The sequence below is a fragment of the Balaenoptera borealis genome, assembly GCF_965194805.1.
Source record: "Balaenoptera borealis genome assembly, chromosome: 21".
NCBI classification, from domain to species: domain Eukaryota; kingdom Metazoa; phylum Chordata; class Mammalia; order Artiodactyla; family Balaenopteridae; genus Balaenoptera; species Balaenoptera borealis.
The window spans coordinates 9,476,910-9,502,664 of record NC_138880.1 but is presented as its reverse complement, the minus strand read 5'-3'; the positions used below and the strand labels follow the sequence as shown (position 1 = coordinate 9,502,664).

The 25,755-nt window shown below is 40.6% G+C and overlaps 1 protein-coding gene across 5 annotated transcripts in view; it reads left to right on the top strand.

Moving 5' to 3' along the window:
- The window catches only part of UNC5D (unc-5 netrin receptor D), a 582,894-nt gene that overhangs the window by 473,116 nt on the left and 84,023 nt on the right, over window positions 1-25,755 (top strand). For 3 of the 5 annotated variants that reach the window (XM_082374961.1, XM_082374960.1, XM_082374958.1), the window contains one exon: window positions 16,799-16,831. The exons of the other annotated variants lie outside the window; for them this stretch is intronic. In XM_082374961.1, the coding sequence (XP_082231087.1) occupies window positions 16,799-16,831 (33 nt within the window). The remainder of the gene's footprint in view (window positions 1-16,798; window positions 16,832-25,755) is intronic. 5 annotated transcript variants of the gene reach the window in all.

The following is a 25,755-nucleotide window of genomic DNA, read 5'->3' as shown; positions in this document are numbered from 1 at the left end:
AAAATATCCAGCAAAAAAAAAAAAACAGTGTAGTTCAATAGTTTGTCATCTTTTCAGGAATATATGTCACTTTTTATTTGGGAAGATTATGGTATGAAGGAAACATCTAAGTTGCATTTATTTTTCTGTATCAATATGACTAGCTATGCTTGAAAGCAAGCCTCTACGAACAGTTGTATTTTCAAAATAAGTCTAAATGGTTAATACATTGAAACATTGAAAGAAGCACTTTCTCATAGCTCATAGTTCCTTTATTTGCTGGTACTAGTACTGAGTAGCCTGCGTGTGTCAGATACAATGCAAGGGTCTGTAATTAAAGGGAACTTACCCACCAGTCTCAGTGATGAAAGGGCCTGCTCTCGAATAAATACATTCCGTCCCCTTCCTAAGTGTAAGGAAACATTTTTTTAAAATCAGCTTTATTGATGTCTAATTTACATATGATACAGTCCACCCATTTTAATTGTGCAGTTGGATGAATTTTGACAAACATGTACGATTGTATACACCATCACAAATAAGACAGAGAACATTTCCATTAATCCCAAAAGTCACCTCATGCTCTTTTGCAGTCAGTCCTTTCCTCCTACCCCTAACCACCTTCTACTTTCTTTCACTTGACATAATGCTTTTGACGTTCCTCCATGCTGTTACCTCTATCAGTAATTAGTTCTTTCTTATTCTTAAGTAGTACTCCATTTGATGGATCTACCACAATTTGTTTATCCTTTCATGAGCTGACGGACATAGGGTTGTTACCATTTGGGGGCTACCATGAACAAAGCTGCTATGAACCCTTGTGTACAGATCTTTGTGTGGACATGTATTTTCGTTTCTTTTGGGTAAATACGTAGAAGTGGGATTGGTGGGTCATATCATAATTAGATATTTAACTTTATAAGAAACTTTCCACAGTAGCTGTAATCATTTAAATTTTTACCACTAAGATGTAACTGTGCTAATTGTTCCACATCTTTGCCAGCACTTGGTATTGGTCTTTTTAAAGTAAGTCATTCTAATGAGTAAGTAGATTTGTGATTTTAATTTGCATTTCCGTAATGGCTAACGATATTGAGCAAATTTTCATTTGTTTATTGGTCATTCATCTATGTTGTTTGATGAAGTGTCTTTTCAAATGTAAGGAAGCAACACAAACTCATTAGCAAGAAGTTTAAGGAAATGTGTCTCTGGCCACCCTTGACTACCACCAGATTTATCTGAAATATACCTGTAAGGTATGACTATTTTTAACATTTTTTAACATATTTTCCATTGATTAGGATTGTAGTTAGGACTCTAATCTCATATATCTTCTAAAAAGCTGTTGACAGTATAACTATGTGGCTACTGATTATAGTTTAGATGATCAGTAGACACTTTTGAAATATTAGAAATAAGAAAGTACTGGTTGGATTTTAGATAACCATAGTAATAACCTTTCCTAACAACCACCAATTGAACTTGGGCTTGGGGAAAATTCTATGAATGTCAAGCTTCTACCTTGGTTGACTGACACTTAGTCTTAGAGTTACTGATTGAAGACAGACAATGGTTAGCTCCTAATGTGGGAAAGAATTGTTATCAAATATGTGAATATTATTCATTCGCACTTGTATTGCAATATATAGTTATTTTTTAGTTGAGTAAGAGTTATGTTTAGGGCTGAAAGGAATTACCAGCACGAAGAGGATAGTGACCAGTCTAGATCCCAATTTTAAAATCTGAGGTATTGTATTCATCAGGGTTCTCCAGAGAAACAGAACCAATAGGATACGTAAGATACAGGCCATAAACATACGTACGTACATACATACATACATATGTAAAGAGATTTATTATGAGAAATTGGTTCATGTTATTATAGAGGCTGGCAAGTCCAGAATCTGCAGAACCAATGTTCCAGTTCAAGTCCAAAGGCTGGCAGGCTGCTATAGAACCAGGAAGAGCCAATGGCCCAGTTCAGAGGCTTTCAGGCAGGAGAAGTCTCTCTTACTTGGGGAGGATCAGGACTTCAGCTGATTAGATGTGACCCACCCACATTTTGGAGGGCAGTCTGCTTTTCTCAGCCTGTCAGTTTCAACATTAGTCTCATCTGAAAACACCCTCACAGACTAATGTCTGACCAAATATTTGGGCACCTCATGGCCCAGTTGGGTTGGCACATAAAATTAACCATCACAAACGCATATGTACGTGTGAAGTTCCAAAGCATAGTTCTTTCCTTGGAGCCAGTCAAGCCGAGGTTCAGGCAATTGCTTTAATTGCTGAATGAAACCCTCCTATGGACATTGGCCATGTGTGGTTTTGGTCTCACATGTGCAGTTTAGTGGATATTCTGTTTACATTTTCCAATAGTGGAAACAAAACGGATCGGGAAACAGTGAGGTTTAGAATATGTTCAGCACTGAAGGTTGAGAGCTCTGTTAAATCCCCTCATGAGTTTAAAATGCTGTGTAAGCCTTTCCTTTCTGTTCAATCTATTCATTCCCCTATTCCCTTTTCTACTTAAGCATGGGTTTTTCCAGCATTCTTTGCCTCTGTAATATGCATATTAAGATGTCTGTCAGACATGATCAGAGACTCTTGATGGCTACAGTGACTAAGCTTTGTGATGGAAAAAGAGTGAAGCCTGTGAAGTCATAGAGGTGAATGAGATGTATTTATACATCAGTGGGAAAGGGGTATGTTTCTAAGAGCCCAACACCGGGATATATTCTGCCCTTTTAGACAGAGAATGGCTACCTATGTCAACAAAAATGAATAGCATTTTACTATCTCTGCAGGAATCAATGGACAGCAGTCTGGTTAGATGATGCCAACATCACTCTATGCTTCTAGCTGGTACTTCGCCAGAGTGCTCTTGGTGAAACTTAGCTGTGCTCTCAGGATAGAGATCCAGTGAAGGCTTGGTTTGATTAAAATAGCATTTGGCAACAGCTTTACGGAGCAGTCGCTTTGTGAAAGATCTAGGTCATGTTCCAATTTGGGGATTTCCTTCTTTTAAATTTTTTTTCCCTTTATGCCAGATACGACCCTAAAGCAAGTCCTCAATTCCCAACTTCTCTTGGCAGTTACACAATGACATTGCTTGGCTGTTGGATGACCTACAGTTCTTTGATTTTATTTAGCTCTCAACAAAGCATCTGGATTCCTTTTGTTGTCCCTGAAGGCTGCATTTCTCCTAGAGATGGAGCTGCCAGCTCTGAGTGATCACTTTAATATTGGGGTATGATTGTTGCTAGGTCAGTTGTGACTGGAGCACAGGACCTTAGTGTTATGCTATCACAGGTGGCCACACCTAAATGCCCTCAACAAGGAAATAAATGCCCCAAGACCAGGGAGTGTAAGATCAGGGAGTTGGTACCAATAGCAGTGAGTCCGAGGTTCCAAATTACAAGCATAAACTAAACATCCAGTGCCTTTATGCTAGAACAGTTCTTTTCGAGGAAGATAATTACATGGGATGACCGTCAAGAGACGTGAACTTGTGGATCCATGTTTTCTAAGCTTTAACATCAAAATCAGGTAGTTTTCTGACCACCGTCCTTTCTACTTGCTGAACTTAGCTGCTTCTGTGCCGGAGGATCACAGAAATGTCCATGTAAATGACATGTACATTCCTCATTGGCAGGAACAGAAGGGTGAAAATAGTGGGGTGTTTAGTTTGAGTCTGAGAAGTTAGGGGAGCCTGTTCCCTCTCCTTTTTATTCCAGCAGATGGAAAACTAAGGGCTTTGGCTTCAGAGGATTGAGTGAATCTGCTTCAGAGGGGATTAGTGCCCAGATGTGCAGTGAGAATGAAGCCAGAGAAATGCCACAGGGACCCGAAAGAGAGAGGAAATCTTCAAGGCTGAGCTACCTGATAGCTAATCCGTCCCTCTTGTCAGGATGTGAGATAGGTCATTTCAACGTTGACAGTTCAAAAATGGAAAGATCAGTTACGTGGTGCTTTGTTTTCATTTCTCCTGAGTACACTGATAAGAAAAGTTGGAGGTGACAGTTTGGAAACCTCATCAAGGATAAAGATGTCTGTACAATAGCAGGTTCAAATAAACATCCCCAAGCTACATCTCATAATCTAACCGCATTGTCTGTTGAACTATCTACTTAAGTGACCTAAAGGAAGCACCTGAAAAGGTGAGCCTGTAATCACATCAGAGTACAGGTTGCCTTGGTAAGCATTTTCTCTTGAATCATTCTAAGCCTCATTGTTATCCATTACAGTAATTACCTGGGTCCCTTCCCTGTATTTCTCAGGGCACTGAATAAGAGAATTTTCACTCCAGAGTTAGCTAAGTGCATCTGAAACAACTCTTGCTTTTTGCTAGTGGTTTACAGAATGTCTGTTTCATATATAAGATTATAACAGATGGATGTCCCTTTACCAAAACGAAAACCGTCATGTCCTTTCTTTGGGCAAAGAGTCAGGAATCATATTGAACTCTGCTAAAAACTTTTTGTTGGATAAGGTCATATTTCAGGGCCCGCTGCACTACATAATTGGTTAATTATAGCACAGTAAAATTCTGTATAGCAAAGAAATAAAAATGGCATCAGCAAGATAACATGCTAGCACAATGCACTAAGTTGTCATGAAGTTTCCTACTGCTTGTTAATTCTCCCAAGTAGCTTTAATGTTAAAAACCCATTTCCATTCCATTTGTAGTACACAGTAGGTATTCCTTTTTCCATAAAGATTTTCCCTAGAAATACCCAACAGCTGCCTTTCTGCATAACAAACAATTGATTAATTCAGAGTTGCCTTTATGTATACTGCATAGAAAATGTGGATATAATATTGCAGACCCACAGGAGTGATAAGAATGTAGATTTGGACATATGTGGTGTCATTAGCAACTTAGCCACAATCTCTCTCCCATGCCCCAGTAATACTTTCCCGTTATGAGACCCAATAAGAAGACCAGTGAATAACAAGCTTTAACGAGACAGAGTGAAGTGGCTCATAACAGAAGTTTCCGTTGTGCTTAGTTAAAAAAGAAAATAGAGATAGCTCAATACTCATGTGTCTTAGTGAAAGCATTTTTAAAAAATTCTACAAGGCTAAAACTTTCACTTTTGTGCCTTGTGATAAGAGGGTTTGAACTCTAGTGCCACATCTTGAGTGGAATTGAGCATAAAAAGGAAAAAGAATGAGCCATATACAGCAAATGACCATACAATGTCTCTGCTTTGTTATCCACCCTCTATGGACTTTTCTACATTTATGCCTTGTTAACAAGAAGATAAAGACATCTGATTGTCTTTTTGAGCATAATCCCCCTCCCAAGTAAGGACTGACCTTCATCCGTTGGCCCATGATGATTGATAATGTATTTAGTAAACCATTAAAAATCTATGGCCTCAGGCATAGAAAATAAACTTATGGTTACCAAAGAGGAAAGCGGTGGGGGGTGGGGAGGGTGGAGGGATAAATGAGGAGTTTGGGATTAACATACACACACTACTGTATATAAAATAGGTAAATAACAAGGACTTACTGAATAGCACAGAGAACTATACTCAGTATTTTGTAATAACCTATAAGGGAAAAGAATCTGAAAAAGAATATATATATATATATATATATATATATATATATATAACTGAATCAGTTTGCTGTACACCTGAAACTAACACAACATTGTAAACCAACTATACTTCAATTTAAAAAAAATCTGTGGCCTTTCTTTTCAACCAGCTCTGAAACAAGGACTTAAGATGCCTTTTGTGATGCAGGAAATTTTCCCTCTGTCATCATCTTCTCTTTATTTCTTCCCAGATGTGTGCCACATGTACGTAGTCATGACAGAGTCACCTACATAAGAATTTCCTTCTCAGCTAATAGAAATCAATGCAATTATTCTGTTTGTTTCTTCTTCTTTTTCCTATTCCTATCAACTCCCCCTGACCCACCACCACCATATTTCCATATGAACGTTTGCACTGTGCTTACATTCTTTTGGTGGAATTGGACAGGAAGTGCTGTCATACTCCAGAAACATGTCTGGAAGATTGTTTATCTCTGACGCATCTTGTTAACTTTGTTCATTTTATGAGAGGAATTGAAATAAAACATCTCTCCTGTAAATAGGAAGGACTTTAAAATTAAATTTGGGCAGCTGGAGAACAGGATACATAACCTCCAGATCACATTACTTAGAGAGGGTACACACATCACATTAGAGAGAGAGGAAGAAGACTAAAACAAAACAAACAAAACCCAAGAAAAACCAGATAGACAACTAAGAACAGATCCCCATGACAGTGTAAACTGGAGACAGAAAACCCAGTAGAAAGCTTAAAAACATTTCTTAAGGACGGGAAATTTTAGCCACAGGGCCAGATAGTTGATGGGAATACAAATTCATTACAAAGAAAAGAGAAATATTTTGCAGATGGCATCCCCAAGAAGCACAGGGAAGGCACTGGCTCTGAACTGGGGATTGCGAGACGGTACAGAGGTTGAGTTTCCATGAGGGCTGGCCCAGGATGGGCCTGGGTTGAGCTGGCATTGAGAGCAAAGGCTGAATGGCCTTCCAGGGTCCTCTGTGATTCTGAGTTGAGATGTTATACTTTTTCTGAAAAATTAGAAATGGACATGAACCTAGAATTGAGAGAAATGACTGAGCTGAGCCTATAGGATTTGAACATTTATCCTATAGATAACAGGTTGAAGAATCTGGGCTCTGGGGTCAGATTGCTTGAGTTTGAATTTCGGTTGCAATGCTCTGAGCAAATTTCTTCATTTCTCTAAGCCTAAGTTTATTCCTCTATAACATAAAAGTTATAATAGTGCCTATTACAAAGGGTTCGTTTTGAGGAGGAAATGATGTAAACCATGCAAAGCATTTGACATCCATAGTAAGCACTCCATTTGTGTAAATAATAATAATGTGTGTGTGTGTTCTAGTAAAGGGATTCCTGTGGCAGAAAAAGTGTGTTTTCCATGTTCTGTGGAAGAATTGACAAGTGACACTTTAGATATTTTGTTAAAACATTTCCTAATATGTCTGACTAATATAGTATCTAATGAAATAAAATGTGCTTCACATTAAAATCTATGGGACACAAATTGTGTTCTTTGTATGAACCAGTTCTGAGGGGTAATTTGAGACATACCGTTAGTTGGAGGAACACGGTTTACAAGGACCCTAACAACTCATGAGGATTCTTCAACTTGGTGTCAGACCAGAGTGTCAATATCCTTTCCCAAAAATGTCTGATAAGTAGCTGAGAGAACAGCTCTTGATTTTCCAGTCTTCCTTTGAAGGGGGGATTTAGTTAGGAGGAGGAGACAGACCAGGTGATCTTTGAGGTCCCAACAAGTCCTAAAATTCTATGATTGTAACAACTAATTAAAAATAACTCAAGGGGAAGGCCCAGGAGAGAAGCCTGGATGATCCCCAAGTGAGAAAATCATTCTTCATTATACTGAGAGTTTCCCTCGTGTTATGAAATACACATGTTCTAACAATTGTGTTAGAAAATAAATTTTCATAAAGCAAGTTCTAATTTGTCGACACACATTTAAAAATCCTTTCTCACTGGTGGGGGAAAAATCCACCATACGCACTACTAGATCATACACAATCTCCAGATCCCAGGGTTATCTTCCTGGTGCCAGCTTTTCTGGATCAATGATATTTGTTACATGTCAACACTTCCGTCATTCGACATTCCCACATCCCCAAGTTAGCGATTTTGCCATATTTTTTGTATTTTTAAAAGATATCTCATAGATTTGGTCAGTAACTAATGATATCCAGAGTCAGGAAGTTTCCAAAATTTAGGCTTCCTGTCATATAAAACAAACTCTCCCCATTTCAGCAGTTCTGTGTCTTCCAGATCCTACCTCTGCAGTATATTTAATCAGGACTCAACAAAACCCTGGGTAAGAAATATTAGTCTGGACTAGAGAAAGATTTAATGTCTGAGATCATAGAGTGGACCAGCCATAAAAGAAATGGCAAGAACCCAATCAGGGAAGTGATTTAAAACAGAGTAATCTACTCCTGTAAAGAATTCAGTGCCCTCTGGGGTGTGCTGAGCAAAGTGAATTAATAGAGACGGCGGAGACGTCTTTGTTTTGATTCTATCTTTTCTCCTTAACGTTACAAATTAAATACGTGTGTGTCTTCAAGAGCATTGAGACATGTGATCCAGGAAATGAAGATGATGTGAACATCACCAGCGTGCATTATCCTTCACCCTGGCCTTGTCCTTCTTCCAGAGAAGTGTCAGCCTCCTCCTAAGAGCCCTGGCCTTGCACACCTGTGTTTGGGAGAGGACAAAGTTAGTGTGCAGTGGAGTAGAAAATTGCCGTGATCATTTAGAAAGAGCTCACGGGGTAGGGAAGAGGGCTCTGAACCGGGACTACGGAGTCCTAGCTCTTAGTTCAGTTGTTTGGTTACTAGCGTGTGACCTTGACAGATCTCCCACCATCCCTTTGCCTTCTGTCCATAACTATCAAATGCGGGGGGTGGGGGGGGTGGGAGACGGGGTGCTGGGTGATCTCTAAGCTTCATCTCAGTATAAAAACTTGAAATCATTATGATTTTAAATCTTAAATGTGGCTTTCATATACAGGTGCATATATATCTGTATGTATATAAATTTCATATTTTATACATATAAGATTTAGTGATACCTCTGGCATGTCAGTGCTGTCAGATATTTGTTTTTTAGGCACCTTTGAGGAGATATTCTAGTTCAGTCACACCTAAAATTAACCATTTGGATGATGAATATGCAGGGTGATAGGGGGACATCTTTTAGATCTGAAACAAAGGTAAGCCCATCTCCTACCCAGCAAAGCCGGTTGCCAACCACCCCGAAGAACTGAGTCATCAAAGCAGGGCCTCTAGCATCTGCTCCATTCCCTTCATTGAGAAGCTACAATGGCCTAGGAATTCATACAGAAATTAGGAAATTTAGGGACCCTGACTTTGTAATGCTTGTGATTGAAAGTACATACGAGGCTGAGTAGCGCTCATCTGTTCAGCTAATATTTATTGAGTACCTACCATATCCCACTTACTGTTCCAGGCACTGAGAGTAGATGAAAAACACAGATATAGACTCTACTTGCCTGAGGCCTGAGGAAGCTTAGAATAAATCTACAAGTCAAAGATTCACAATTCACAGTTTCTTTTGCAGCATTTTTTTTTTTTGGTAAGACAGGACTGATGGCCTGTGTATATCAGTTGCTAAGTATTTCTGTAGCAGTCAGTGAATAGTCATCATAACAAACACCCTCCCCAGCCTCACCACCACCACCCCCAATCCATTCCCTACCCAGACCTCCCTGTGACCCAGCAACTAAAGGGACCACCCTGGACACGGCAGAAACTTACCATGACCCTATGTCAGGGCTGGTCCTTACACTGACAGGATGCTTCTAAACTATTTTTAAATAATTTGAATATCACTCCTCCCTTAAGGTAAGGGAAGTGATCATGATGACGTTTATCAATAGATTATTCCCTTAAGCTTGAATTATAGACTCTGAACATTTATGGTTAGTTTTGAGTGAGTGTGTATGTCTGTATACACATACATATATTTTTCTGTTGTGGATGGAAGGGAGGGAATCAAAGCAAAACAATTTACAGGATAGAAGGATTTTAATATGTACCTTACCTCGGAGCAGAATTGGAAACAGTGCATTTTATCACTTTGAGGCCAACTGCCGACAAGAAAGTCTTTGCAGACAGATGCTTAAACATCTTTGCTGTAACCCCAAAGCATACTGTACCCTGTATATCCATCATAAAAACAAACTAACCCACAGTGAATCAGTGGGAATGGACAAAGGTGGTAAGAAATCTAGACATTGAAATGATTTAGTTCAAAAATGAAATATGCAAATGCTCCTTGGGAGTATGGTCATTATGGATACTTACTCGTCTGAGTTTTGGAAATACAAAAGACATTCCTATAAGAGACGTCAAATTTGAAAGAAGGAAGAGGGAAGACGACATTATCTCGTGCACACAAATTGTGTGATTTGGCTGAGGGGCAATTGTGGAAGGTCTTTGTCATCAGAAGTCATATCCATGAGCTGTCTCTTGTAGTACCCATCTGATTTCCCCTAATTAATATGATGGGATCTTGAACAATTCTTTGGTAGAAAATATTAATAGAGCTGATCTTCAGTTACTGATGTACATCTCAGATCTTACGGGTTTTTATTCAGGTGGGGGGTTTTGCCATTCAGTCTTGGAATTTCTCTAATTACCCAGATATCTCTGAGGAAACCAGTGATTCCTCTAACAGACGTAGCCAACTGGAAAACCCTGGGAGGAATCTCTCAAAACCTCCTATTCTCTGTACTTGTCCTGCGTGGATGGATGTCCTCAGAGTGCATTTAAAAAATTTTTATTTTATATTGGAGTCGAGTTGATTAACAATGTTGTGATAGTTTCAGGTGTACAGCAAAGTGATTCAGTTATACATATACATGTATCTATTCTTTTTCAAATTCTTTTCCCATGGGGATGGATAAATTGGGAGTTTGGGATTGACATATACACACCACTATATTTAAAATGGGTAGCCAACGAGAACCTACTGTATAGCACAGGGAACTCTGCTCAGAGTGAATTTTAAAAGGGGCAGTAGATCTTATGATGGTCTATACAGGCTGGGAAGCGGGGAGAGGAAGCAAGAATTGAATTAACTCGGTAACGTGGGGGTAAATACGGTCTCTGACGAGTCATTTCTGAGCAGGATCCTTTTAAAAAAAAAAAAAAAAAAAGAACCCGAAAGAAAAACTCAATGCAGAAATTAACAACTGAAAAGAGTAAAAGAGATGCGCTGTGTTTTACGCTCTTGTGATTTTGCTGTGTTTTCCATCGCCGGAAGAATTTCATGGTTTTTACAAGAGCTGGTGGTTGTGTTCCTGCATGTCCTACAGCCTTAGTGAGCTCTCACCATCCACAGGAGAACAGAATAGAATCCCTGCTTGTCATCTTCAGTGTCTGCCTGACACGTTCAATCACGGTGGTGTTGCCAATGAAAGCAGACCTCGTGTTTATCTAATTATCTGCCAGTGCTAATACAAAGCAGATCCACCAGATCCTGGGATTTCCTGCAGCTTTGGAGAGCATTCAGAGGGCGTAACACTGCTTCTTAATTATTTCTGGTTATGGGGGAAGAGGGAAAGCATGAGTAAATGAAACACACTGATAATCAATAACTTCAGCTTTTTTTCTCCCAATCAGTAAATAATCAAGCAAATAGCTTTTAATTTCACTTCTCCTGCCACTGTTTTTCTTGCCATGGTCCTCTGTTGCAGTGCCAATTATTTGTGAGCTCATCATTTAAATATGATTTTCATGTTAGGAACCCATAACTAGTGGTGATGACAAAAGTATAAAATCAATCAAATGAACACTTACTAAGTAATATATTTTGAAAAAAATTGCATAGTATTTTAGTGAGTATAAGTAAGATAAGCTGTCTAGAGAAGGGAGAGGTTTGTTCAAACAGAGTAGGAATCACCAAAGATTTCATGAAGGAATCAGAAGTTGATCTAGGCATTGGAGAGAGGACATTTTTCTATAGGAGGCTTGGAGCGGGGAGGGTGTCCTTGGAGAGGCAACAGCTTGGGCAGAAGCACTGAGAGTTCATGGATTGATCGGAGTAGAATATGGATTTTTACTGAGGTGCAGCGGAAACTGAGTCACATTTGGTGTGGTGGGAGCAGTTAATAGAAGACCATAAAGGTAGACAGAGAAATTGGCCATGACATGGAGGCTGTGGAATCATGGTAGATTCCTACGTAATGATGCTAGAGAATTCTTCCAGCAAACAAGGAACTAGCCAGAGAGAATGGGCAGAGAAGACTGAGTCTGCCACAGACTTCAGAATCAGCTCCTAAATAATTTGTGATTACAAAGACTGTGGAGGGTAAATTAAAATAAAACTGAATTCAAGACATATCTTTGGGGGGGGGGTGGTGAAAAAGGTTCCAAAGCATATGATCTATGAAGAAGGAAATAATGAAAATGGTCTTTGGAGATGAAAACATGGGACGTGTCTGGTTTAGTGAAAAGAATGGCGATCAGGAACTCTAATGACATGTGTCAACTGTTGCCCGGAAGGAGAGAGCTGTCCCGGCTACTGTCCTGGTGGATATTTAGTCCACACGGAGTGGCTTGATGCCTGTGTCTCAAGAAACGTATATGTGTGGTATCCAAAACCCATAGAAGCCGATTTCAAATAATCACAAGGCACAGGTTTTGAGGGCAGCCCCTTGCCCAGTCTGTGGGTTGGAGATGGAATCCATCCATCCACGTGTGTCATCTTGCAGAGTTTCTGTAGTGTAGTGGTCAGCATGTTCGCCTTACACATGTGTCATCTCTCCTTAGTCCGGCTCGCTCAGATCCGCGGGATGTGGGCTGCGTGCAGCTGGCCACATTTGTTCCCTGGCAGAGAAAGGATAAGGCTGGTTGTGGGTGGGTGGGTGGGAAGGTAGGAATGCAGCCATAAATAGTTTCTAAGAACAATGGAAATGCTTTGGGAGCATCCCATATAAAAAGGAAGCCAGAATTTAAAGAAAGGTGGAAAAGAAATGAATCACCACCAAAAATAAAAAGGTAGATTGTCCTCTCTCTCTCTCCCTCCCTCCCCCCCTCCCTCCCTCCCTCCCTCCCTCTCTCTCTCTCTCTCTCTCTCTCTCTCTCTCTCTCTCTCTCTCTCTCTCTCTCTGCCTCTGTCTCTCTCTCTCTCTCCCTCTTCTCTTCCCTTGCCTCATATATAAATATATATACCTCTGTGGACACACTCACCACGCGCATGGCAGACACAAAGCAATATTTGCAATACAGTGCTAAGAGACAAAAGCAGATTGCCGAACAATATATAAAAGACAATTCCATGTTTTTGTAGGTGAAAATGATTAATTACTGTCAATTTCATGTAGTAGTTTCCTGCTAATATATGTATAAGCATATATGTGTGCACGTAATCGTATATATATATAAAATCACAGGGGAAAAAAGCCTAGACTTGTATATATAACTTAACATAATAGTGGTTATCTCTTGGTGGTGGAATTATGGGGGTTTTTTTTTTGCACTTATCTGTATTTTTTTGATATGATAAGTGTAAATAATAAAAATGATTTTTAAAAGAAAACACAATTTAAAGCACTATTAAAAATAAAATTGAAAAAACACTTGCACACCTTTAGCCTGTAAATACACAAAATCACTATAGGACTGAGTTATAATTACCGTCAATTTCCATTTACCCAGAAGGTACCTCTTGGTGTATAAGTTAGACCCTGGGAAAACTGTTGTGATTCTCCCAGACTACAGCTCAGCTGCCACTGGCTCAGAATTACATTTCTCTGCCTGCAAGACCCTTCTGGGCCCTTCCGTACACTCCAGCGACCCCAAAGCCTCTTGGGAGGCAGAGAGGAACTGGAGTTGAGTACACAGAGCCCCAGATTTGTTGCTTAGGAAGTGGTGGTGCCCTGAGTAATCACAAAAACACAAACCCCAATTAGGAGTTCTTGGAGAGGGGCCTAACGGGTATTTTTTTTTAAAAAAAGCTCCCCAGGTAATTTTAATATGCAGCCCATGTGAAGAAGCATGGCCCTAATGGATTAATTTACTAAGGGGCCATTTGAACGTGGCCTTGGAGAGAGGTGAAATTAAAACAGAGAGGATTTGGCTGACCAAGGCCCGTGGCTGCATGGCCCTGAGCCTTGTGAGAAGACGATTATGCAAACAGAACAAAAGAACATGAACTGTGGGTGGGCCATTCCTGCAAAACATAGCAAGGTTGGTGGTAGCCCTCTCCTGAGCTCACGGTAGAACAATCTCTAATCAGACATTTCAAGTTGGGAAAAATGGTCTATGAGAGCAGCTTGCTGACAAGATACTGGTATTTCACAAAATACAGCAGAACCCAATGTTAATGTTGATGCCGATGCCAGGGGACTAAAGCTCTTTTGGGCACCAGAGACTTCCAGCCTTTTCCGTGAGAAGATGCAGGCTAAAACACGTGCTGGATCTCTCAGCATAACACATGTGATGGTAGGGGAGCGGCTCTTTGAATAATTTTGACTCTGCTTTCAGAATTCATTTCACGTGGATTTCTGTGGAATGTCTTTGGTAGTTATTCTAAAGATTTATAGGAGTGAAAGCAGGGGAGCCCAGGGGTCTTCTGGTCCCTGCCCTTCTTTTTACATGGCAGGAAAGGGAAGTTTCGACTTGCCCTTGGTGTCAGCAAGCAGAGGACAGGACTAGGTACATGTTTCTTAACTCCCGTTCAAGGACCCCTGAAATTCACTAGAATTTCTGATTTGGAGCTGTGCCTTGTCTCCACGCAGTGGGACATGAGTCATTTTTGTCCTCTGAACAAGTATGATGATCATATTCATAACATGTTCAAGTTTTGATTCATCAGCTGCTATTTATTGATGGCTGAACATGTGCTAGCCCGATGCTGCATGACTTCATGGTTATCATGTTTAACCCCTGGGACCAAGCTTCAAGGACATTTTTATTCCCATTCTACTGTGGGGAACACTGAGGTCACAGAGATAGATGAAGACAATCCAAGATTTAAATCCATTTCTGATCCTGAGAGTCTGCACTAATCCGCTGGCAGTAATGACGACACTAGAGCTGGGTGTCATCAGGTCAGAGCAGAGGATGTCCTCCTCTGCTGCTCTGTGCGTCCATGTGGCCCCCGCCCTCTATCTGGGGACCTTAGCCCTGGGATTTTCAGCCCCATTCCCTCTTTCTTTTTTTCAGAGCTGTACCGGGTAGAACTCTACTACCCCAGTTTTTTCACATCTTGGCTATATTCAATTTATTTTTCGGAGGAGTAGTTATACATCTCACCTGTTTTTAATGGAGTTTCATTTTGCTACCTGGCATAATCTTCGTTCCTGTGGTTTAGAAAGAAGAAAATACTGTTAAGCTCAGCCAGAGTTCTAAACAGATGTTCTGCATGTCTCTTTGTGTCGTCCTAGCAATGCATCACTTTCAGATGTCTTAGCCTTGGCCTGCCAGCATGGCTCTGCCCATGCCAAATGCTTATAGCATGCAATAAGCAAAAACTGAAGTCAGGTTAAAACCACCAAAGTCGTTTTGTTCTAGTTCTTGAGTGCATTAGCATCTGGACTTTGGGCAGTACCACCTGCTCTAAGGAAACTAGTGTGGCATTGAATCTGTGCAGTAAGGGAAATGCAAGGTTTTGGTTTTAAGAAACCTGACAGTGTAAGAATCTGAATACGATCATATCAACTTGAACAAATTATTATATTTTACGAGGATTTCTTTTTTAAAGAAAGATTTGTCAGATATTACCCTTTGCCTGTTAACTTCCCCTTATTGTAAGAAAACAATGGTGGCCCCTTTGCAAAAGTGTGATTTACACACAACTTTTATAAGCTACTTCCATCACAAATCAGATGGCAAAACACACAAGAGTTGTATCTAAAGCACACGGCAAGGGTTTTCTGTCAAAATCAGTATTAAGTGCAGGAGTGGGTTAGGGTAAGAGATATTCCGTGAAGGATTCGGAACCTAGCTGTGTCTGTCTGCCTGGGAGGGGTTACGGTGCAGTCAGCCAGATAATATTTATGAAGTTCTCAAATGTGTACTGTGCGAGATTTGATTCAGTTAAAAACATAATCCAAAATGACAGTGTCTCACCCTGCTTGGCTCGCCTTCGGGCAAAGAGAGGAAGGAGGCTACACAAGGTGACTTTTCAAGGTCCCCTGCCTTATGGGAGTCTGTGAATGCTTAGCAACAGCCCCGGTTCTTGTAGTCTGACTGTGTTCCATCTGCACCCTAAGAAGCCGCGAATGAGAGGGGTGACGCACCCTGCAAATCCTCTGGAATTTGACAGGGTGTCAGACCTGGTCTTCCCAGGTTTCTGCATGGTGGTGGAGTTGTGTTGGCCTGGGATGGGACCAGCGGCAGGAGGAATGGTTAGTGGAGGGACTGTAGTGTAAGACAAAGCAAGCCATAGGCACCACGTCTCCAAGAGATTTGCAAGATGCTTGCAAAATATTTGGTGATGGAAGATGGCAGGGGGTGGTGGATGAACGGCCAGCCATGAAGAGAATGGATAAGAATGTCTAACTTGCTTTAGAAAAGACCGAGTGTCTTTTGTCTTTATCCATCTCATCTGACCGCTGCCCTGCTCAATAGCATGATTAAAAAGGACACCTTTCCATTAAAAGAGATCATCCACATTTTAACAGATGATCAAGATCTGAAACAAAAAAGTGTGATTCCTTAAAAATAAACCTTCAACACGCTCACAATACCGTAGCACCTATACCCAACGAGAAAAAAAAAAAAGCAGAGTTTGGAACATTTTATCCAGACCATGATAACTGCAAACCAATGCAGGATCCCTTTAAATATTTATTCATGGTTCGTTTTTCTATCATCATATATAGTGAAATAGCATCCCTTACCTGAGCAGTCTTCTGGCTGTATATAAAAAAGGGACAGGCGGCAAGCTCACTGCTCTCATCGTGCCGATAAGAATCTAACAAATGCAAGAGAAAGAAACTCTAGTAAGCCTGAGGGATTTTTTGTGTTTTTTTTTGAAGGAATGAAGCAGTCATCCAAGAAAAATATTGCAAAAGAGAAAAATTTTAAAAATTAGAATGAAAAGGATAAATATGAATAACATAATCCGTATTGTCTACAGAAAGAGAGAAAATGTTTCCTTTATAGAGGTAGACGTAAAGGGATATACGAAATATATCTGCTCCGTGTAAATTATTAAATGCAACTTTCTTTTTTTCTCTTTCTTTCTTTTAGATAAAAAACCTCTTCATGAAATAAAACCCCAAAGTAAGTTATTTTTCCTCTTGTGAATATCATTTATTCTCATATTTGCTGCTTTACTGTGGTATTTGTTTAGGAGCCAAACAGAACTGAAGTTCCTTCGAAAGATCCAGGGCTTTTGGGGGGCTTCTTCTCATTGGGTTTGGAGTCACTATATCAGAGGTTTAAATGGAACAGAAATATGCACACCCCCTCCCCCCATTCAGAGTAAAAGTAAATCTCTCCTCTTGATTCCGCCGGCCAAGAGCAGTCCATTTATCTGCAGATGTCATCTAGGACTTATTTCTGAGGAGATTTATCTCATTAAAATTAATAACTATTTGTCAGTACAGGCTTTCATGAGAGCAGCCTTGGGCAATAGCCTGATTACAAGACTCTCCACCTAGGAGGGGGCAGGGGGGCCTAAGAGAAGAACCCTGAAATCCATGGCAACTGGGTAGACTAAGAACCAGTATTCCACAGTGAAAAGGCCAGGAATTGAACCTGGTGGGTGTGTGTGCTGGCTCGAGGTCTCTGTCCACTGGCTTGCTTCCTGGAGAGGCCGTTGCATTCTCTCCATCTTATGCATCCAGTAGATTTGGGGGACAGAGCACAGCTTGAATGATTGGCAGCTCGGCATTCAACCCCAGGGTGCTCAGCCCCGGCTGAAGTTGAGGGCCACCTGGAGGCCGTTTATAAATCCCAATTCCCAGGCTGTACCCCAGTGAAATCAAAATGGGAAGAGGGGATTTAGAACACAGGAATCCTTAGTATTAAAAGCTCCTCAGGTGATTTCAATGTGCAGCTTGGATTGAGAACTATTTTTCTTAGAAAAATAGTTCTCGAAACTTAGATAAGCGACCACATGCATCAGAATCTTGGGTTATGGTGGGAGCTTGTTAAATATGCCCCCCCACCCCAGAATAGAACAAATTAATTTGAACACCCAGCGCAGGGGCAGCTCCTGAGAATCTACATTTTAATATGTTCCCCCAATGATTCTCAGAAATATGTAAAGTATACTAGGGCATCATATAGACGTCAGAGTCCATATAGAAGGGCATCAGCATTGCAGCTCTTAGCAATGGTAGAAAGAGACAGCTCCCTAGCCAGTTCGGTTTGTAAAGCTTGTGAAAGACGTTCTTGACCAGTATCTCCTATTTTGGTCGAAAATGAATGGCTTTTGATCTTTTAAATCCTAGGGTATTAAAATTCAAATAGCATGGGAGAGTTAACAGCTTCGATTAGCCACCTTCTTTGAAAGAATTAAGACCCTGTGAAGACAGACAGAAATCGGTGCCTTGGGATGGGGGTCAGGTGACATGAGAGAAAGATGCAGTAAAGCTGTGATGTTCATACTTCAGATGTTGCTTCAGGCAGGCTTGAGATAGAAAGATGCCATGACTTCTGGAGCCTGAGAACTTTACAGAACAACAAAAACAAACCTTCTTGTTTTCCCTGCTGTCTGCTGCCCATAAAGTCGTTATTGGGACTTAGGCAGCGGCCCTCTGGAGCCGTGCATGCTGGATTTGGAACTCATGGGAAGACTGAAGGTGGGGAAGCCTGATTGGGGGGTGTGCACGCGCGCACGCGTGTTAGGGTGGAGGAGAAAAGGGGGCACTGAGTGTTCGGCTTGTGTCTGGGCCAAGGCCTCAGAGGGACTGCTGGAGTAAGTGGTCCCCCAGGGCTTCCTGGTCACAGAGCCCTCACCATCCACTGGCCCCTGTGTGCAGCCCAAGCAAGATTAGGGGTATCCATGTGGCGGCCAATGGGAGAGTTCCTCAGAAATGCATGTGTGTTTTTTGAAAATTTAATTTCACGCTTAGTTTGTGAGTCCCGTGCCATTCTAATTTGGGTACAAATTTGGGTACATTCCAGCCATAAGCCCCACAGTAGCTAGTTCTGGTCCTCGGGGACTCCTGAAGGAGGTTTTGCTTGGGGTTCTCACTCCTCTACACCATGCTTAATTGCTGGATACTGCCACGGAACCGCTTAAACTGTTTTAATTTGTGATTTCCTAAAAATAAAACCTTAACAGAATCAATGTGATTGCGAAAGGCTCGCAGAGGCATCGGATCCGGGTTCTGGAGGCTGCACGGTTAGGAGAGCATTATATGAAGGCGGGCTGCGGTTGTTCGTTGAAAGAGAGGGGCTTCGCTGAAGATTCCATGAATCATCACTGATGCAAAATCAAAGTCAATTATGAAGATAATTGAGAAACAACCTGTTCCTATATATAGCCGTGCACGTGATCCTCTGCCAGGCTGGTTGGAGGGAAAGCACCCCTCGGAGCCTCCCGGGCAGATCCGTGTGAGACGGGCTGAGGATCCGGCTTTGAGGTGCGGGGAGGTGTGAAAAGAAAGCGAAGTCTTAAGATGCCTATTGGCAAATCTTAATGACAAATGGGGGGAAATATGTGCACAGCATCGCTCCTGAAAGCACTTATTGTAAATGAGATAATTTAATCAATTACGTTTCCTAATGTACTAAACCGAATGTTTCATTTTCTGCTTCTGCGCATCTTAAATTATCTTCAGGTGTTTTAGGAGATTTAATCATAGTTAATAGAAACTTCATTACCATCAAATGTGCTTTCAATAAATGTTGTGTAACAATGTCAGGAAGTGCAGTAAAATATAGGAGGTTCTGAATGGCAAACACGTACCCCCAGAGTCAGGCTGAAAGATGGATGGTCACGTGCAGACAGACTCCTGGAGGAGTCTTGGGGATGAGGCTTTCTGAGGGGCTGTGAGCCCCCAAGGAGCGACTGCTTCAGTAAGTTCTCCTTAGGGATGAAAAGGATTCAGCTTCTCCCTAGAAAATAACTCAGAACATATTCTTTCTCCATCTCCTTTCCACGTAGTTGTTTTGTGACTAGTAGAAACGCACGCTACGCACGAATCCCATTAATCGTTCTAGAGTCAGTTGCCTCCAGGACTTCGCCAGTTGAATGTCTCCCAATAACCTGAATCTCAGCTTTTTCAAAATTGAATATGTCCTTTTCTGTCCCTGTTTTTAACCCAGGCCTCTTCCCATCTTCTCTAGTTCAGTGAATACTATGCCTTTAACTCAGCTGGGTCCCACACTTGGACAGCCTCCTAGACCCCTGTCTTTTTCCTCTCCCTTCTCCAGCTCAGTACCCAATGAATCACTACCATCTAACCATTCTACCACCTACATAGATCAAGTTCACTGACTCTCTCCATTTTCCCTCTTGCGTATCCATCCCTCCATTCATTCAGCAGCTATTCATCAAGTGCTTCCCATGGGCTAGGACATGTTCTAGGTGGTGGAGAATTAACACTTGAGCCAGACAGATACAGTTTCCGCTCCCACAAAGCTTACAGTGAGGGGAGATGGAAAAAACAAACCAGAAAATAAGAGTGCTCAGTGCTGTGGAGGTGGTGATGTGTTGTGAAGAGGAATAAAGCAGGATGAGGGGCTCAGGCGGGGATGGAGGGAGTGTTGCTTTTTTGTATAAGGTGTTCAGAGAAGGTCTCTGTAATAAAATCACATTTAAGAAGAGACCTGAAAGAAAAACAAGGACAAACATTCTAGGTATCTGAGAGGAGAACATTCCAGGCCAAGGGAACAGCAGGATGCCAAGGCTGTGTGGTGGGAGCTTGTTGTGTCCGAGGAACAATTAGGGCAGGTATCTGGAGCAGAGCAGCAAAGGGAAGAGTCGTAATAGCTCAGGTCAAAGAAGTGGGGCACAGGGAAAAACTGCCAAGTGTATCATAGGCCATTGTAACGACTTTGACCTTTCATGTGAGCGAGATGGAAAGCTGTTGAGGGTGTTTATTCATAGTGATATGACCTAATATTTTCAAGGATAAACTCTACCTGCTGTGTTGAGTGTAAACATACAGGGAACCAGAGCAGAAGCAAGAAAATCTGTCACAATGATCTATTGTAACAATAATCTATTAAAATAATCTAGGCTGTTACAATACCCAGGCTATTATAATAACCTAGATTCAAGATGACTGTGGCTTGGGCCAGACAGAATGCATTAGAAATTGTAGAAATGGGCCATAATCCGTTATGGATATCTTTTGAAGGCAGAGTCAAAAGGATTTGCTGATGGATTGGATATAGAGTTTGAGAGAAGGAAAAGCATTAGGGATGATTCCAGAATTTGGGCTATGCAACTAGAAGGATGGACTTCCCATTACCGATCTGGGGAAAACTTGGTTTAGCACATCTGGAGGGAGACTCAAGAGTTCAGTGTTATAAATGCTAGATTTGAGATACTTCTTAAACATCTAAATGGAGAGGTTAAACAGGCAGCTGAATATATGAGTCTGGAGGTCAGAGGAGAGTCCTGGCTGGTGACATAAATCTGGGGTTTGTCACTGTCCAGATGATATTTAAAGCCATTAGGTTGAATGAGATCACTGGATAATGAGTGTGAATAGAGAAGGTATCTGAGGACTCAGCGCTGGAGGACATCAACATTTAGATGTAGAGAAGGTCAGAAGTCACTGCAGAGGAGACAGAAAAGTAACAGCCAGTTGTAGTAAGAGAAAAACCAAGTGAAAAGAAAAGGGTGTCCCAGACAAAAATGTTTTAAAGTTCAGGCCATCTTTCTTCCTAACCAGGATTTCTACCATTGCTTCCTGTATCCAATCTTGGCTGACATCAATTTATCTGACCTTTTGAAAACATCAGTTCTGGTCACATGACCTCTGTGTTTAAACCTTTTCATTAGCTGACCATTATTTTTAAGATAAAGTCCAAAGTACTTAATGTTTATGATCTGGTCTCAGATGGCTTTTCTTAAGCGTATCAGCTTCTCTCAAGCAGCTGAATCATTAGGTATTTTCCTTCCTACCCTCTCACAGTTTCTCATATTCTTCAGCCAAACAAAGCTTCTTAGTTGTCTGAATACCCTGGGCCCATTTTGGCATAAAGTTCCTTATACATTCTGTTACTTCTGCCAGAAAACTTTCTCTCCCCCTAATCTTAACCTGTTGAATTTATCCTTCCTCCAGGTTTTGGCTTGGGTCTCACTTCTGCAAAGCATTCACCATCTTCCCCCCAGCCCCCCAAGTCTGAGTTAGTTACTCCTGTAATTGGCTCAGTATCAAGCAGTTTCCCTATTTCTACACCATATGTTCATTGCCTTTATCCCAGGCTGGATTCCCTCTCTGCTAGACATAACTCCTGCCATCTGGTAGATGGTATAGGATCTTGTTCACCGTTATGCTTGTGGCGTTTACCACTGTGCCTAGTATGTATTAGATGTTCAATTCATACTTGTTATTATGGTCATACATCTTCCTGCTAACTCTGCACAGAGCCTTTTATTGTTAAGGTGAAAATAAAGACTTTGTTTCTTTATATTTATTTTAACTCATTCATGTAGTAGATATTTATTGCACAATTATTCTATATAAATAGTCCTGGCCCAGTGAAGTGTGAAGGAAACAGTAAGAAAGGCTTCTTCCCCACAACTTCAATACAAGGTAGAAGATAATAAAGGATTTGAGAAGAGGGGAAGTAAGGAGATAGTTTTTAATAATCATCTATTCTGTGCCAGGTGCTAGGTTAAAGTCCAAGCTGGATGCTTCCCAGAATCATTTCTATCAAAGAATGATCCAAATGTGTCCTTACAGTCTGAAAATTAGGTATTTCTCGTCTCCTTACTAACACTCCATTCTACATCTTTTCCCCAAGTACACTGCTTTCATCCATAGTGGAATAATGTGGATTCTGGGAATACACATTCTTTATGATCTTCGTAGGGTTAGGGAACTCCTCAGAAGATGCGCAGTCTACACTGGCAATTTGGACCATTCTCTTTCAGGCTGTGTAGACCTGAATGGTACCTTGAACCCATAGAACGATCGGCAACTTTGAACCATAATATCTTTAAGTTCTCAATAGGCTTCTAGATTCTTCTAAATTAACATGAGGCAACTGGCATCAATGCTAATCTTCTAGCCATGATGTAAAGCACATTTTTTTTCTATTTTACCCAGCATTTTTCTTCATCTCCTGCTGATTATTTTCCATTACATAAACATAGCACTTCCCACAAATTGCATGACTTGCTTTGTCCTTCAGAATCATTCCAACTCTGAATCAATTCAACCCATGCATATGTGCAACATTTATAATTTTCTTACTACTTTCAATCTTTTTATTACCTAATTTTTATTCCATTGTAAGTGTATACCTTTTCTTACCACCATTTTCAAGAATATCATTGACCTTACTGGACATGATGGGATTTCGTTCATTAAATACTTTGGAACTAAGCACAGGCACAGTGAATAAGTGATGGACCAATATTTTCATCAGCATCAGAGTAACCCAGGGTACTTGCTAAAAATGTGAATTCACAGGCCCCATCTTTCCACGTGTTAGTATATTCAAAGTTAGAGTTTATATCTTTAATTTCCAGAATAGAAAATGAAAGTGAAGTCATTTTCTCAAGGACTGGAGTTAAAATCCTGCTTTTTGACTCTATTTCTCATTTTACCTTGGTCTTCGTATCTGTTGGGAAAAAACACAGTTCTTTTTGCGGTCTGAAGGTAGACTTACCAGATAAAATACAGAACCCTTAGTTATATTTGAATTTCAGATCAACAGTGAATACATTTTAGCATAAGCATGTCCCAAATATGGCATGAGAAATACTTCTACTAAAGTTATTCATTCTTGATCTAAAATTCAAATTTAACTATGTCATATTTGTATTTGCTTGATATGGCAACTTTACTCAGAAGGAAGAATAAAACATGTGAATGTGCATTATCAAGAAATATTTTTGGGGCTTCCCTGGTGGTACAGTGGTTAAGAATCCGCCTGCCAGTGCAGGGGACACGGGTTCGAGCCCTGGTCCGGGAAGGTCCCACATGCCACGGAGCAACTAAGCCCGTATGCCACAACTACTGAGCCTGCACTTTAGAGCCCGTGTGCCACAACTACTGAAGCCCGCGTGCCTAGAGCCCGTGCTCCTCGACAAGAGAAGCCACTGCAATGAGAAGCCCGCGCGCCGCAACGAAGACCCAACACAGCCAAAAATAAATAAATAAATAAATTAATTAATTAAAAGAAATATTTTTTATAGAATAGATTATCTTTACTGTCAATCTTGAAAGAATGGTTAGAATTAAAACAAATATTAGAGGAGAGAGCCTTTCAGTAAAAGCAAAAAGTCTGAACAAAAAGAAAGAAAAGTCTACTGAAGTACAAGTTCTACTTGAAAAAAATGGATATGGGCAGACCTCATTTTATTGTGTTTTGCTTTCTTGAGCTTTGCAGATACTGCTTTTTTTTTTTTTATACAAATTGAAGGTTTGTGGCCATCTTGTGTTGTCAGATGATGGCTACCATGTTTTAGCAATAAAGTATTTTCTAGTTAAGGTATATCCATTGTTTTGTTTAGACATAGTACCATTGCATGCTTAACAGACTACAGTATAGTGTAAACATAACTTTTAACTGGAAAACCAAACAGTTTGTGTGACTCACTTTATTACGATATTTGCTTTATTGTAGTGGTCTGGAACTGAACCCATAATATCTTTGAGTTATGCCTGTAGTCAGATTTAGCCAAAGAGTAGGGTCCCTATGGATGAGAAATGGGCGAAAGCAGTTGAGAAATAGGATGGGGCAGAGCAGAAAGTGTCTTGAGCTGTAAAGAAAGTCCCTGTTGGAGTGAACTCAGCACCTACTAGAGTTATTGAAAGGTATTGGAGTAGCAGTGCCAAAACCGTGTTTGGAGAGAGTAATCCATGTGTAAAGTGGTTCAGAGTGAACAAAGACTGGGGCCTGGGTACCAGGTAAGATGTGACTGTGCAATGTGGGTGCCTCCTGTTGAAACGGAGATGTGAGAGGCACTGGGGATCTGATCAGTAAGGCGTGTCAGTGGTCTGGGGAAGGGGTCGATGGAAAGAAGAGGAAAGATGACTCTCAGTCTCAAGCCTGGTCTCTGGTGATGTCATTACTAGAAAAAGGGAATTCAAGAAAAGAAAGTATTTGAAGAGATAAGAATGGTGAATTCATCAATCAGATGACAAATTTGAGATGTTAGCGCAACACACAGTTGCGTGATGGTTTTATCCATCGAGCAGGAGGGAATGTTGGATGAGGTCTTCACATAGGCGATGAGGCAAATCTTGGTTTGAGACTGTTTGTCATCGGAGGAATAGTTAGCGCTGTCTGCGTGTGAGTGATGATCCGATTAGATGAGCAAAAGGGGCCAAGAACTGAGCTTTAAAGATCTTTTATAGAACTTTGAGAAGGAAGGGTAGTTCCCAAACAATAAGAAAAGAGAAGTTAGAAGAATCAAATTTAAGGAACTTTTTTTTTTCCCCTAGAGGAAGGGTTGGCTATTCTTGTGTTTCTACTGCAGAGCAGTAGAAAAGAATAAGACAAAGAACATTACTATTAATGGAGTGGTTGAGACCAATCTTCAAGAGGGGAACAGTGGTTTGTGCAAGAGCCAGACTTTAAAAGGGTAAGAGAACAACCAAATAAGACAGAAACAGTGAACGAGTTACATCATTATACAGCTTGGCAATGGGCTTAGGCACGTGTAAAAAGAAATGAAGCAGGTCTGTAGGTTCTGATAGAGGAAAGATCTACAAGATACGGTACATGGTGGGGAAAAAGAGCAACATACAGGAAAGGAAATATAATATAGAAATATAAGGATAATAGAGTTTTTAGAGTAAAAATGGTAAAAAAAAAAAAAATGGAAATTTACATTTTTTTTTTCCTGAAAGATCTCAAAGATACTATCAAGAGTGGTTACTTTTATTTTTTTCAATTTTATTTATTTTTTTATTGGAGTATAGTTCATTTACAATGTTGTGTTAATTTCAGGTGCACAGCAAAGTGATTCAGTTATATATACATATATATCGGGTTGTTTTCATATTCTTTTCCCTTATAGGTTATTACACAATATTGAGTAGAGTTCCCTGTGCTATACAGTA